Source organism: Pygocentrus nattereri, chromosome 15 (genome assembly GCF_015220715.1).
Source record: "Pygocentrus nattereri isolate fPygNat1 chromosome 15, fPygNat1.pri, whole genome shotgun sequence".
Classification (NCBI taxonomy): Eukaryota; Metazoa; Chordata; class Actinopteri; order Characiformes; family Serrasalmidae; genus Pygocentrus; species Pygocentrus nattereri.
This window is the reverse complement of record NC_051225.1, coordinates 9,910,305-9,926,756: the sequence shown is the minus strand read 5'-3', so window position 1 is coordinate 9,926,756 and position 16,452 is coordinate 9,910,305. Positions and strand designations below refer to the sequence as shown.

Here is a 16,452-nt window from a genome sequence, read left to right as displayed (position 1 = left end):
CCTTTTTTCATTCAACAGTATTCTCTCACTACAATACCTAGCATGCATTACAGAAATACATCATATAAACATGGGGGGGGGGGATTCCACCTGAAAGCCCTTGCATGACTGGAGCACCAATGTAGGGTGCAAGCAGGCATGTGTACAACAGACATAGCAACAGTTACATGCTTCATTTTGGTAAAAGATGTTCCTTAATGACTTTTTTTTTAAGTAAAGTAGTAATTTATATTGTCCTTATACTAAAGGCTTGGATACATTTAACATACATTTTGTTACACTAAGCATGATAGTGTTTTACGTTCAAAATCACCAGTTCAGCTTTTATTGCTGACATTCAGTTTAAACATTTAAGTCTTAGCCCACTTTACAGGAGACGCCGTTCAAATCCCATTTAGGCTACAAAAATGGTAATTGTTGGCATGTTATCTGCAACATTATCCACAATATTATCCATTGATGCAGATACAATCGTGCGTCATCAATATTCCTAAATTATGCATGTTTGTAAGATTGTGTGAATGCTTTGATTCACCCAAACACCTGCAGAAACTCACTGGGTCAGGATGCTTACAGCAACACAATGAAAAACTAACTGTGGGAGCTCATTTGCATATTGTAACCTTTTGCAATATCAATATTGTAAAGGTCAATATCACTGTGCAGCCATTGACCTCTTTACTGTACAATACAATACATGTATGCTGAAACTTATTTTCAAGTCATTTTCTAAATGCAAAACATTTGCGAGGCCTGTGTAAATGTGTACTGTGGAAGAAAATGCTTACTTCGGTTATTGACATTCATCCATTTGTAGAACTTGCCCTTATAAGGCACGGTGTTGAACCTGCTGCACTGGATGGATCTAAAGCTGGGCTGGTTGGGAGGGCAAGGCTCACGGTTACAGATTCTGTACCTGAGCCGCTCCCCAAGGCAGTACCTCCCTCCGTTCTTTGGGCTAAATGACAGAAAAGAAATGTGAGATCACTGTGTTTATGTGCTTGGAAGCAACAAAAGACATAGCATTACTGGAAGGATTGCTACTGAAAACTGGAGCTAGTTCCAGAGCCTATGTAAGGAAACTATAATGTAATCAATATTTGATTGATGTTACACTGTGAATGAGGTAATCGTCCACACAGATGCCTCTTACGATCCTATAACAACTGAACCTTTTTTTCCCCATTGAAAATCCTGGACATTGTTAGTGAGCCATGATTTACTACAAAGCTAAAAACCTGCAGCTGAAAGCAAACAAAGATATAGTTGCATCCACATGTATTCTATCCATCAATAACCCAAATAACTCTGTTAGAGGCCCTGGCCTTGAACCTACCTTTAACACTCTTGATCCACATGTTGTAACACAGCAAGGTATAAATGGCTCAACACACAGTACTGTGCAAAAGTCAGAGACCGCCCTTTGTTTTCTAGTCAAAACATCATTCAGTGTCCAAAAAAAGCAGAAAAGAACATTTCACAGAAACCACTAAATATATTATTTTTTCAGTATTTAGTCCCCAGGCTTTATTACAGCTTCCATCCTTTTAAGGAGACTTGTGTTGAGTTTTCAAAGGAATCTGCTGGGTTTTTTTACACCTCCAAAGTTCAGTGTTAGAAGTAGGTTGCATTTTCTGCTTATCAAGGATCCCAACCATATCCAGTAATGAGGTCTGGACTCTCGGATGGTCGGTCTCTTGCTATGAAAAGACTAGCAGCTTCTTTGTTCGATTCCAAATTTTGCTTCCTTTTCTTATACCCATCAACCCATAGCCCTGACTTGCCTTTTTACAGAAACAAATGCAGATCTTTTCTGATTTAAAGAGTTAAGCTTGATTTTCTTTCTTGTGGTGGTCTTCCAGACCTTGTACAGTTGTTAGGAGACCCATTTTCTCCACATCGTTTAGTATTTTTCTTCTCCAGATATGAGAAAAAAACATTTTCTTATTATTCACTTATTGCTTTCCTTTGATTTTCCACTTCCTTATGCAAGTGCATTATTTTATATCTTATCTCCTCAGAAATATCTCCTGAAAAAATTAATAGCTTGTACTTAGTGGTCGTTTGCATAGTACTATATGTGCAATTTATCTGCACACTGGTTCCTAGCCTCAAAAAACATGTTGCTTCAGTTAGAACAAGCAAAGATAAAGTGAAGCTATTGCTATTATAACCTAAAAGATAAGAGCAGTGACCCAAATATTTGGTATTACCATGAGGCTTCAGGGTTATTCATCATTGTGGGAGACCACAAGGAAAAGGCTGATGAGATAATATCGGCTTTTCTATTTTTTTATCCTTTTTCCAGACCATAATTACTGCACATTAAATGACACAAACAAACACATACATGCACGCACACATGCACACGTGCACACACACACACACACACACACACGCTCTTTCTTTATCAGTAGTACTGTTTTGGAAAAATTCTGACCACTTAGCTCTACACATTATGCAGGCTATGCCATACAGCACAGATAAAAAATAAATAGCTCAATAGTTTATATGGCACAGCTGATAAGTGCACAATTTATGGGTTCAACCTGGTTGCCAAGCACTGCTAGGAATGAGGCAGGACAAAATACTGCACGATCCCTGTGGAAGAGCTCCAATATTATGGAAGCCTATTTAGGTCAGATAGAGGGGGAAATGTTTGTGATTTTGTGTCTTTCTCTGTTGCTGGTAACCATATCTCAAAATTTGTACTTAGTATCTCTGAGTACTGACTAATATTTGGAAAAGGATGACGACTTTTAAAAAAATACTAAGTCAATATTTTTTCACCCATAATGGACAAACTAGTCTGACTATTACCATAAATTATTTCAGCCAGCACTGCACAAAACAGAGACTACACTGGATCCTTTGGTATACAGCTGACATAAGTAAGCTTGGGGACAAAATGAAGTGTTTCATAAAGCAATGGGAACATATCTTTGTCACCCCAAGCATGATCCATGTGCTCCAGTGAAACCAATATAGGGAAATGAAACACACAATGACCAAAACTATGTGGATATCTGACCATAACACCTACACGAGCTTTTTGACATCTCATTCCAAAATGATGTGCATTATTATTGAGTTGACTCTCCTTTTGCAGAAATAACAGCTTGCTTTGTGACCATTCAGTCAAAACAGCATTTGTGAACAGGATGAGAAGACCTGGCTTGCAATGGCAAAAAAATTACCTTTGCCTGGAACTAAGGGGTCTAAACCCTGAAAAACAACTCCAGACCATTATCCCGCCTCCACCAAACTTTACTGTTGGCATTATGCATTCCAGTAAGTAGTTTTCTCTGGCATATGCAAAACCCAGGTGTGTCCATCAGACTGCAAGGATAGTGAAATGTGATTCATCACCCCAGAGAAAACATTTCCACTGCTCCAGAGTCTAGTAGTGGTGTGCTTTATGGCACTCCAGCCGACACTTGGCATTGTGCATAGTCATCTTAGGCTTGTGTGTAGCTACTCAGCCATGGAAACCCATTTCACGAAGGCTCCCGAAGCACAGTTCCTGAGCTGATGATGCTTCCAGAGGCAGTTTGGAAATCTATACTGATTTATGAAAAAGAGGACTGGCTTAAATGATTTTATACACCTGTTAGCAATGGGTGTGGCTGAAACACCAGAACTCAACAATTAAGAGGGTAGTCTACATACTTTTGGCCATATATACGTATATATATATATATATATATATATATATATGTGTGTGTTTTAGAATGAAACAATACATTTCAAACATATCTCAAAAAAAATTGTTTCTGTATAGGAGAGACGTCTTGTAAGTAAGACTGACTCACTTACACTGGATTGTCACAGTCCCTCTGAGCGTTCTGCACCCCTGCCCCGCATGTCCTGGTACAGACAGACCACTCACTCCATGGTCCCCAACTGCCATTGACTTTCTGCAGCGGATGACCTGCTGCCACACACTCACCACTCAGACACCACTGACGACAAGCCATCATCACAGAGGGTCAGTCACAATAGCACAGGGCATGTACAAAAAGAACAATGAAACCTGCTCACAACTGTCAAGCACAGCAAGGGGTCAAGGAAGCAAGAGATGAAAGGAAAAGAAATGTCAATAGAGCAGAGGACAAGTGGTAAGCCTCATGCAGGTGAAAGTCTACACGCACACAGTGTCCATGTGGCTTACCTTATTTTCACCACACTTGGTGCCATCTACCGCTCCGTCCAACTTTGAATGACAGGTGGAATCCACAGTGCACCATAAAGTGCTGCAGACATTCTAGACAAGTGGAAAACATGTGGTTCTACACGTGAGATATATGTATTTATATCTTGTTTTAGTGTTTTCCAACGTTTTACAGTACTGTAGCCCCCCTCACACCCTGTGATCCCCACATCCTGCATACAGAACACATTCAGCCTTGTAAAATCAGTTCCCATTAATACACTAAACATTTGTGAAGCTACAACAAAGTAAAAATAAATAGATAATGTTGTGGGTGCTAATAAGGCCAGTATTAACGGTGTAGTTCACTCTGGAGTGAAGATCAGAGCACAGGGATGAGGAAGAGGAGTATAGTTTCATTTATATTCCCATAGGCAGTGGTCAGTGGTGATTCTAGGATATTTTTTTAAGTGGGGCTGTAATGGGGCAACAGCTCCTGTTCAGAGGCTAAATAAATGCTATCTAATTCAAAGAGCCCCATAATTATCTCACAAGATCTAGAAATACATTCACTATAAACAATACACTTAAGTAATCATCCATCACTACCGATACTGCCCATTCCATATGTTTCACATTCATTATCAGACATGATAAAATACCTAATCATGAGACTACAGTATTCAGACATGCAAACTTGAGAACAGTGGAAAGGTGACAAGCTCAGAACTCAACATCCCACAGGCTTGGACCCCAGACATTTCAACAAGTATGCCAATATTTATCATAGCAAAAACTGCACTGCTTCCCATTTATTTTGATTTATTATTTATTGAAATCTGCAGATCTAGATCAATTATTACAAACAGAGGTCATTCTATTAATTATGTCCATTTGTTGAACAGAAACCATGTGTTATATATCAGTTTCAGAAAAAAGGGATGGTAGCTGATCGTTTAGGTCGTTAACAATGATAGTTTAGTAGTATTGTAACCTTTTTTGCACTCACCATTCAAAAGCTGTTGTGGGAAATAAATAATATATGAAAATAAAGCTTCACTCCTGAGACATCTGTTTCATACAGGATCTATTTATGAGCATTATGGCTACAGTGTAGGACTGCACAACATACTGTTACAAAATATAACAACAATAATGTTGTGATATTGGCCTTTGCAATATTAATCTCAAAAGGCCCCTTTAAAATTCTTGTTTTTATGTTCCATATGTGCTTCTTTGGATATTCTGACTAACTATAGCTGTCATGTGACCTGACAAAAGCAATTAAAGTTGCAATAAGTAACATTATCATTGCAAGACTCAAGATGCAAGATATCCAAGAAGTTTAAATCTTATCTTGCAGCCCAACTACATGGTGACCCTTTCCAGATTAATCTGTCCTTGCGTGTTTTGGACGCTTCTCACAATTGTCTTCAAAAAACAGTCTGAAGATGTGGAACATTTTAGATTCTCCTAAATGCCTCTAAGAGAACAGGACTGGTCTCTAACACTCACTACAGAATCACCTTACCACAGAGCATTTCTGAAACCAAACAATTTCCTCTGGTGTGACCCCTTTGAGCCTAACAGCTCTGATAAGAGTGTTGAGATCAGGAAGTCTCTAGAGAATGAGGACAGAAGAGATAAAAACCCCCCTGCTGTTTGTCTGTGACATTTTGGCAGGCGATTGGAGCACAATCATTGTATGCCAAGAGTATAATCAGCAAGGGCCATCAGACTGTCACAAAAGCTGCTGTGGGATGCATCTTGCTCACCAGTAATGCTAACTGACATCTTTATAAACGACAATTGAGATATGATGGCCTACTGCTCGCAATCCTGCAACCAGTAAGAAGCCCTAAATGTTGGCAATTCACCAACTTGAATGAAATCTCAATAACCAAAGTGCATATTCAAAGTGCAAATTCAGTTTCAGAACTATGCCCATTTGAAACTAGGGCTGAACTACTGGCTGAGCTTTTTCTCTCCCCTATTTATCAAAGTCATCAAGAATTGATTAGGGAAATCAATGTTAATTGGAGGGCCATCTGAAACTGCAGCAATCATGCTCTAACAGTACAGTTGTCAGGATGGGAGAGATAAAACCAAAGCTGTTCTAATGCGGTTTCGTCCAATTTTGACTGCTTGAGCAATACAGTAAAAAAAGCAGTTCTGGTTACTTTCATATTTCTTTCATTTTTTTAAAAACATTGCAGAGGTGGATTCCCACAAATTCTCATATCTGAAATGTTTAATTTTGCATATTTTCAGGTAAATTTTGACATAAGAAGTTAAAGTGTCCTAAAAAACAGGTGCTTGTTTTTTTGTCTTGAGCCAATGAGTTTTCTGTTATTTTCTAAGTACCAGGAAAAACATCAAAACTGCTGTCTGCGATAGTCGATCGTTGGCTACAGCAAATAGATATTGGGTTGAAATGCTGGAATATTGCTTTTTTTATGTAAAAAATTAGTACTTATGAGAGTTATGGTTTATAAATCACATGTAAACCTGCATATAAAGTGAAAGATTTTGTTTAAGTGTAGGCCAAACAGCTCGGCAGACAGCTAACATGCTACTCCTATAATACCAATAAAACAAAGTTCATCCTTTCCAAAGGACTACTGTACAATGTTAAAAAATATGCTACTTGAAACTTTGCTAACATAACATTGAAATTCCCACAGAAGCAATGAGCATCAGCAGAAATTAGCATTATCTTAGCAGTATTACTGCTATTAATGATACGTGTTACCGACAAGTTTAATTGGTGTGGTTGGTCAGTGTAGTGGTTAACACCTCTGCCTTCTACGCTGTAGACTAGGGTTCAATCCCCACCTTGGCAAAACACCCTACACTATACCGATAAGAGTCCTTGGGCAAGACTCCTAACACCACCTTCACCTACCTGTGTAAAATAACCAAACTGTAAGTCGCTCTGGATAAGAGCGTCTGCCAAATGCCGTAAATGTAAATGTAATTGGAACAGAGCCACTCTGTGGGAAAATGCTGGTGTATTCCCTTAACATTTTTTGAAGGGGGGGAGGGATTTATGATGAGAGTTATGGCTTATAGTTTACAAATTTTGTGTATATGAAGAAAAATGAAATGCTTTCATTTTAATATAATAAACATGATACAATTCAAGTGTTTTAAAACAGTTGCTAACAGGAGAAGCAGGACTGGATTGTGGATTGCCAGAAACATCAATAACCTTCAATATGTGGAGGACACAACACTGGAAGGCCTGAAGGCCTTTATAAGAAAAAGTGAGTGTAAAGGTGGGACTGTAGCTCAATATGAAGAAGTCTAAGGCCATAACAACAGGAAATGCTGCAGACTTTACCAAAGATGATGAAGATGTGGAAATGGTAGACAGCTTTTGGCTACTCTGATCAATTATTAACAACAGAGGGTTCAGCACTCAAGAAACATGACACAGAGTGGCACTCGGCAGTACAAGCATGAAGGAGCTTGAAAAAATCTTCAATTGCAACAAAATGGATCTACAGAAAAAAGATCAGAAATGTTCAGGCTGTGGTTCTTTATGGAGATGAAAGCTGGGCAATAAACATGCCTTTGGACACTTCCTGAGAAGAACCAGTTCACAGGAAAAGACCATTACACTTGGAACAGTTGAAGGTAAAAGAGTTTGAAGATACAAGCTGAAAGGATTCATTCAGATGAACCAGCCATTCAGAAACTTAAAGACTCAAACAACAGACAGAATATTCAGGAGAAACACAATCCATATGGTCACCAGGAGTCAGAATCAACAACACTTAACAACACTAATTCTTAATTTAGGGGTAAATTAAAGCAAGCCTAAAGTGAGTTGTAACATAATCTAGGCTTTAGTTGATGACATTCTTGTTTTGCAGTAAAACCGGATATCTTTAAACAATATCACGCTGAGAAACCTTTTGGTATCAGTGTAAGTAGAGGCAGAGACTTCCTGTCAGGCAGAAGAGATGTGTGTGGTCCAGTCTCTATTCTCTTCCTGCTAGATCCCCGGGAGCTGCCAAATCTGCACGCTCTCACATCACTGGAAGAAGAGAGGGCTCTTCTATTCTGTTCTCATTAGTACACAAAGAAACAACTGTACCGCTGACAGGGTAGCAAAACTGCTTACTTCACGGGATCTCTCTAATGAGATCAAACTCGGGGCTCAGCGAGTAGCAGAATGTCTTAAATCATCTCCATCTCCAACTGGCCTGTCAGCTCTGGCAGGCATTAAGTAACAGTGCTTTTCCATGCTGGGAGTTTGCTCAGTCTCAGTTATCTGAGTAAACACTACTGAATCAGTGTAATGCCAATGGGTGATGAATGAACGCACGCTCAGCCACCTCTGTTGTGTTGAGAATGCCTCTCAAGTGAGCTAAGAAAAACTTCATCTTCACAGTTTGACTCTGCAGAATGGGCAGTTCAAACAAATCACTCCATTAGCGTCAGCCGCTAGCACATGTGGATTATCACTTTCTGTCAAAGTGTTTTACTGTTAAGTTGCCGATAAACTAAAGTCTAATGGTCTCTAATGAGATACGAGTCAGTGATTAGAGAAGCATTAGCTTAATTTATAAACAAAGCCGTCTGATTGACAGATCAGCATGTTTGATTCATTTTCTTGCATTTTTTAGGATTCGTCCCAGGTTTGATACTAATTAAAGCGCATTAGCACTGTGGTAGGGCCGTCTGTTAGGGTCAAGGGCAGTTCCTGCCTCCTCAAATGTATACATAAAATAAAAACACAGTGCAATCATTCCTTTAAACACTTTCAGGACAGTTTATATTACATATAAATCTTCTGACTTTCATGATTCAATTAGATTATGATTCTATGATTGATACTCTGAGTAGAAGAGCTATTTATGCAGTACTGGAATATAGATTATAAAAACAAAACCCCAAGCTTTTTTTTTTTTTTTACATTTGAAAAGTGCACATTTTATTAGACATTCTTATAATCAGAATAAATTCTAACATTCCAATATGTATGTTTTTCCTCATATCACCATCTCTATAAGGTTTTAATTAGCGATGGGAGATTTTTTATATGTTTCATCAAGAGAGGCCCAAGGATCAATATTTATTATATATTATTACATAATAAAGTATAACTTCTTTCTGGTGAGATCAAAGTTTGTCATCAGGATTATTGTTAGCGATGGTTGAATAGTGCTGTGGATAAAATATTCATGCTGTACATAGCAAGTGGGTTTTGATCCCACCATTGATAAATCAGAAACACCGATATGACATAGCAACAAACAAGACTCCAATCAGTCACTAAAACTAACATTACACTTACTTGACACTGTAAATTGCCCTGAATAACTGTGTTTGTTAAATACTGTATGTCAAAATAACACAATTTTTAAAATATTGATGTCTTCAAAATTATATTTTGCTTTGTGAAAAATATTGTTTTTCTTTAGTATATTGTGTATATTTCTCTTTTTTTTAAATTGTAGAGCTCATCAATGATGTACCACTCGGCTAGAAGATGCCTAACAGTACCTCAACTATTGACTCTCTGAGTCTCCAATGGCTGACCATGTATTTCTTGACTTATAACACAATGTTTTTTGCACTTTAGCTTCAAACAGCTAACTGTATGTGTTTCCAACAGAATGTCTATTTTTCTGACATAATTCTTAGCAGATGCATCAATAGCTGCAAGGGAAACACAGTATTAGGTCTGCCTGTATGGTAGGTCTCTTTTCATACAGAGCTACTGCAGACTGATGGACAGCGCAACCTCGAATAAAGACTTCATCTCTGTACCTCAGTCTCTGGAATCTTATCCCTGGCAAAGAAAAAGATTTACAACAGTTTCAATAATAAAGAATGAAGTGAGATGAACAAAGTGTAAACTTTACAAGGTTTTTTGGAGGAATCATATGCAATGAATAGTGATAAATCGTGATATATTAGAACAGAGGTGTCAAACCACTAAAAGGGCCGTATTAAAAATATCAACAAATCGTGGGCCAGAGAACAACGGCTTTCATTTCATAACTAAACTAGGTCTTTAATACTTGGGCTCAATTTCTGAGCTGCTGAGCTGACATTAAGTGTTAATATTGGATGAACAGCAGTTAGTTGTTATGTGATACGACTGGTGTGGAACTGTGTAGAACCGAGGTGTAACCACTGTCCCAAAAACTGTTGTTGGGGTAGGAGAGCTGAGCAAACATTAGGTTGCAATGCATCCTGGGGACTGTAGTTCAGCGCACTGTGAAACGAGAGCTAATATTAATAGAAAATTAAAATACTTTAGCAGGTCAGACAGGATCGTGTCGTGGGCCAGATCTTTGTTTTGACACATGGGTATTAGAGTAAGTCATCTCACATATGAATTAGGTAGCTTATCACAAATCTTTAAATATAAGAAATGTATTGTAGTAATATCATATAGGGGCCTTCAGTGATTCACAACCCCTAGTTAAGAGTATATTTGTAGTGAAAATGAAAATCTTACTGTTTCAAAATTTACATTCTGATAGCTGTCACTGGTCACTGATATCACAGTAGAAATGTTCGTCCCATCTCTACAGTACATATAAGATTTTCTTTTGCAGCAGGGGACCTTGGCCTGTTTTCTTTCAGCAGTGTGCTATGAATCTTATAGTTGTGGGGGTAGTGTGAGGTATCCATGTGGGTGTGAGGAGAGGGAGGAAGCGGATGTCTTACGTCCACGTCGTCGCACAGCAGTGAGCTGGAGCCGTACTGGAGCCTGCACTGGTGGGCGGCGCTGTAGAGGACGCCAGGCAGCACTGAATGATCAGCCAGCTTGTTCCTGCTAGGAGGGTCGTCCAGGCACCAGCCCCAGCCCCGGCTGTAAAACACACAAATATCAGGCCACCCTTTATTTATTTAATTTCCAGTCAAAACAACCATTAAGTACAAGTTCATCATGTTTTGGAAGATATTTCTAGAGATATTAGATATAAGATAATCCACTTGCATAAGAAATGAAGTCAAAGGAAAGAGATTTCAATGACAGGAATTTTAAAAATTGGAGTTCAATACATGATTAAAAAGATACAGAAAAGGTGTGACTCTTCACAACCATGACAGAAGTCAAAAGTCCAGACAGACCACCAAAACTGTCACCATCAGATAAACAGTATTTAAAGCTATTGCCTTTGTGAAAGAGGAGAAAAATCAAGCTCTACTCTTGCTTCACATCTGAAAAAAAAAAATCCACAAGTGTTTCTGTCCATCCTTCCACTGTGAGAAAACAACACTATGGGTGGCTATCAAGAAGCTGCTTCTAAGAAAAGGAAATAGACAGAAAGCAAAACCATCTGCAAATCAAAGAAAGAAGCTGTTGGTGTTCCCCAGAATCCAGACTTCAACATCACCATGTTTGGGATTACCTGGACTGTGAGAAGCAGAAAATGCAAACAACTTCTAAGGCTGAACTTTGGAAGCGGCCATTCTGACTGGTAATTAAATAAATAAGGGGCGTTAAGAATCCAAACCTTAACTTAACCAGGGGACCAGCTGTATGTCTGGAGAAGTGAAGTTTATTCGTTTGCGCACAGGTACCAGACACCTAGCCAGCCCGTAAGACACTGAGCTGATGCAGTTTTATAGCAGGACTGATGCAAAGATTAGGCTCAGCCTATATATGACAAGTGACTCGTGAGAAAGACATGACCATGCTGGGATAAACAAGAATAGACAGAACAATGTTCTAAATAGAGCCGGAGTACAGGCACACAACACAGAATATAATGATATAATACACAACAAACACATCACTGAGCAGTACATACAGTTCTACAGGCAGTGTCCTAATTTTTGCACAGTAATGTATATGTATATTCGTAAAAGATGTGAATATATGTATGCAAAATAAAAATTTCAAGGGCATCTAAATGTTTCTTGATGTGATATATGGTGTTCTTAAATAAATAAAAGTCCTTTGGAAATGATAATTCATGACCATGCTATAAATGGAACAAATGTCCATTTCTATTACCATAACATTTTAAGCCCCTATATGTCTATACAATGCCATTTACTACACATAACATCTCATGTGATCTTGCGATTACTTGCATAAGCTGTTTATAATCTCATATATTGCTTTATAATTACATTATCCTTATGCATTCATTATGATTATATCATTCAAGACCGAGTTGCCAACTCAAGACTGATGCATCCATGCATTTCAGACCCTTCGAAAAGAGACTTGAAATGTATGGTTTGGAGGTTGTGGAGGCCAGGCTGAGGCGCAGCACTGAATCTGCCTGTGCAGAATCAATGCAGCTTAATATAACAGACATGAACAGAGCTTGAGGCTATAATTGCTGCTCCTTCTTCAAGAGGAGTTCTTGACTCAAGATTAAGGACCAAGCTTTGCACATCATTACATAAGCCAGCCTAAGTTAATCAGCAGAGACATTAATGCCATCACGAATGCCATTCCCCTGGGCATGTTTTACAGTTCTCACTTCAGACTAATTAAAAAGATTTATTTCTGCATCCATTTGCATTAATGTCCTTTTTAAAAATATTTTTTCGAAGGCTAGCATATGAATTCATAGTGAGGGAATTAATAGCTCTCTGATCATTACTAAGAAAAGAACATTAAGTATGAAATAATGCCCATTTTAATATTTTGGAAGGCTCCAGCTAAAAATCAGAAGTTAAATTACACTGCATGGGACTTTGGACTGCATGGACTTTGATGTGACACAGTTTGATGTGACAGTTTTTTTGGTTTCTAATAAAGCTACCAAGCATGACAAGGTGCCAGCACACAAGATACAACATAAATGTATTGTAAAGAAGACAGGCAGCTCATAGACAAAAGAAAGAGAAAAACAGAAAACTCAGTTGAAGTTCAGTCTGTATTTAAATCACGAATAGGAAAGCACCTGGAAAGTTACTAAGAAGGAAGAAGGAAGGTCAACTGCGAGCTGAACGCTTTCCTCTGATCATCTGGAAAAGCCATAAGGTGCCTGCAGCTGTAGACAGCTGCTTAGATTAGAGACCGAGTAAAAAGAGCCCCTAAGATCACTATTATATCAGAAGACTGTAAAGCCTATTTTAAATTTCTCCTTTTTCTAACACATTTTTAAAATGCCAGCTAACATTTCATACAGTGAACATTTTATACTAAACTTACCAAAAATCATTCAAAACACTGTCAAATTAATCTACAATAAACCTTTTTTTCCCTCCATTTGGTTACCATTTGGAATATGACAGCAATTAGTGACTCTGACCGATGAGATATGTAAAGAACATAACTGAAATATAATTAAACGACACCATTACAATTGAACTCAGTAGCCTAAGATAATGTAGTGTAGTGGGTAACACCTCTGCCTTCTATGCTGTAGACTGTGGTTCAATCCCCCGTCTGGGCAAGCACTACACTATACCAACAAGAGTCCTTGGGCAAGACTCCTAACACTACTATCTTCACCTATCTACCTAAAATGATCAAATTGTAAGTCGCTCTGGATAACGGGGTCTGCCAAATGCGTAAATGTAACTGACCACATCTATGCTTTGTCTAGGAATACTCATTACTGCTGCAAGGATGGACAAGCTTTACAGAATGCTGACAAAAATCTCATTCTAATTAATTTTTTTTTGAAACTCATTATTACTATATGATGTTTCCAGTTTAAAATTCTATGCTGGAATACGCTGTAGCAGGTTGGAAATAATGGGTTTGCCACCCATGCTAACATACATAACTAGCTTGATTACATGACGAAAAGAAAAAAAATGATGGCCAATCCATCCTAAGTGCCACCTAGAAGAAGAAGATGGAAAAAAAGCAGTGTCCTACAGTATCCTGCAAAAAAAAAAAATAGAGGTCAATCAGAAGAATTGTGTTTAATGGAAAAGTTTTGGCACCCATGGCAGACGTAGTCGATCACTTAAAACATTTAGTGTCTAAATTTGACACCTTTAGTTTAAAACTGGAGCTACAAGGATAATGTTGCAAAATAAAAAGTGGAAGTCAATAGTCACCCAAACCTTTTCCATAAATACGGACGTGAAACTTGTCTCAACCTGCTCACACCATCTCCATATTGGCACAACACAATATCCAAATCAGCAACAGTGGTGCAGACCTAAGAAAAATATCTTCGATCGATGATAGGTGGGTTGATGGGAGTAAGAGCTGAAACATAATTGGCTTACATTATTTTTCCCTACCGGCTGCTGGCCAGTGACAATCCAAAATCAGAAGGTGCTTTAGAGTCAGGAAAAGTCTTGACATTTTGTTGGAAGATTACATAAAAATATGAATGTTGTCTTTTAAATTATATATGATATGATGAGTCATACTCAGCATGATCATGTGCATGAACTAACAAGATTACAAATCACGATTTTGATTGCTGACCTTACATTTTTTAAACTCTAGATGCCTCAGCTGTGAGTTACATATCGCTACTGTTATCTTCTTGGCTCCTCAGCAGCGAGAAATTGTGTCTGGACACATGCCATCTGTCTGTAATTCATCCAAACCCCGAAGCACCCAGCCCCACCTCTCCACAATACATTCCATTTCTGACAAATGCCAGCATCTACGTAACCAGGCCATGCAGCACGGGCTCTCCTAAGAACACAACAGTGAGCTACAAAGGCACATTGTGCTCAGTGCTGTCCTTTCTGCACGGAAGGGTGAGGAGTGGGTGAGTCATCAGACATCTTCGCTGCATGGGGGAGGACACGGACCCCAGCCAGGAGCCTGCGGAAGCCTTTCTACTGTGCCACTGGGAGATATATAGATTGTATCAGGCGAGGGGAATCTTCTTTAATTGAGCTGCCATATACTACAACTGTAGCAGCAATGCCATAACCAGCTTTCCATCAGCCACAACTAATTCATAACTCCTGTAGTAATTGTTTCATTTTGTTTCACTGTTAAGTAAAAAAGTTTATCAAGCAGCTAGCTTCCAAAATATTGCTTGCAAAAGAACCTAGAACTTTCAAACAGACTAATTTTTAGTACGCAACATGTAAGTACTCTGGGAAAAATTAATGTAGTTTTAGAAACTCGCACCTGCTGCACCTTGTTCATTGCTAAACTTGCATTTAGAATAAAGAAGCAATTTTTCAATTTCAGATACTTGATCTCAGTTTTAAGGGAAATTCCCCTCTAAGGGGAATTACAGCAATATATTTCTACATAATCTAATGGTTAAGATGTAAATAAAGTCAGAGTGGTTTGATGTGAAATTCTAGAGAAATGTACTGAGTCAGAAGTGTTTACAGTTTTGCTGAAAGGAACGAGACATCTGAAGCATTTAATAACTCCAAAACACGGCTGTCCAAAGTGAGGCCTGTGAGCATTTTTGATTTATCCTACCAGTAGGTTGCTTCAATTCCACCCCTCACCTTCATTTTCCTGTTAAAACTGTATTTCTGAAATATTTCTATAGCAACACATTTTAAAATAGTGCAAGGTCATAGACAGATACATGTTTAAAAATTCAACCTGAAACCTACCTACCGTCTTTATTCATAATATTTTGTGTTTTTGACTCTTGGCCCACAATAAACATTACACTTTGGCCCCCTGAAGACAAAACATTTGGGAACCCCTGCTGTTAAAGCCACTGCACAGAGAGCAATTACATGAAAGGCTTATGAATGCACCTGATGCCCGAGGTAGAAAGAAAGCTTTAATGGTGGAGTAGTGCATGAAGGATGTTGTTAGGCAAAATAGCCCCCAAAACAAACTTGTTTTTTCAGATTTCATATCAGTATTGCATGTAAAAACTCCAAAGGCATGTAAAAGTTCAGTGGTTGAACGGCTATTGACTAATATGGCTACAAGTGTCATTGATGTTTATGGAATAAACTCCCATTCTTGCGGTGATGGACTCCCAACAGTGGTCACTGGTTTTCACTGGCAACAGTGACTGATTTTCGTAGATTTATCACTGTTACTCTGACTAGCCTCTAACAGTAGTCACTGGTTATCAATGATGAATCTAAATATTTCTGTTCAGTGAAAACCTGGTTTCTTTTCTCTTTTTGTTCTATATTCTGTATTGTACATTAATTGTAAAATCCTTTCCTGTATTCACATTACTCGTGTTGTGTTATTGTTTTGCTGTCTGGTGTCGACCAGAGGAGGATGGGTTCCTCTGAAGAATCTTCCTCATGCTCTTGGGGAGTTTTTTCTCGCCACTGTCTGCTTTGGCTTGCAAAATTGTGCTTGGACTCAGAATGTCTGAAAAACTGCTTTGTGACTATGCCTGTTGTAAAAATCACTATATAAATATATTTTGACTGGATATATATGTTTGCATTAG

At 38.4% G+C, this 16,452-nt stretch overlaps 1 protein-coding gene across 1 annotated transcript in view; it reads right to left on the bottom strand.

Moving 5' to 3' along the window:
- Nucleotides 1-16,452, bottom strand: part of LOC108434578 (A disintegrin and metalloproteinase with thrombospondin motifs 7) — a 114,828-nt gene that overhangs the window by 70,678 nt on the left and 27,698 nt on the right. Inside the window, exons 9-12 of the mRNA XM_017709819.2 lie at nt 10,841-10,985; nt 4,172-4,264; nt 3,817-3,962; nt 789-958 (exon numbers count right to left, since the gene is read on the bottom strand). Of these exons, the coding sequence (XP_017565308.2) occupies nt 789-958; nt 3,817-3,962; nt 4,172-4,264; nt 10,841-10,985 (554 nt within the window). The remainder of the gene's footprint in view (nt 1-788; nt 959-3,816; nt 3,963-4,171; nt 4,265-10,840; nt 10,986-16,452) is intronic.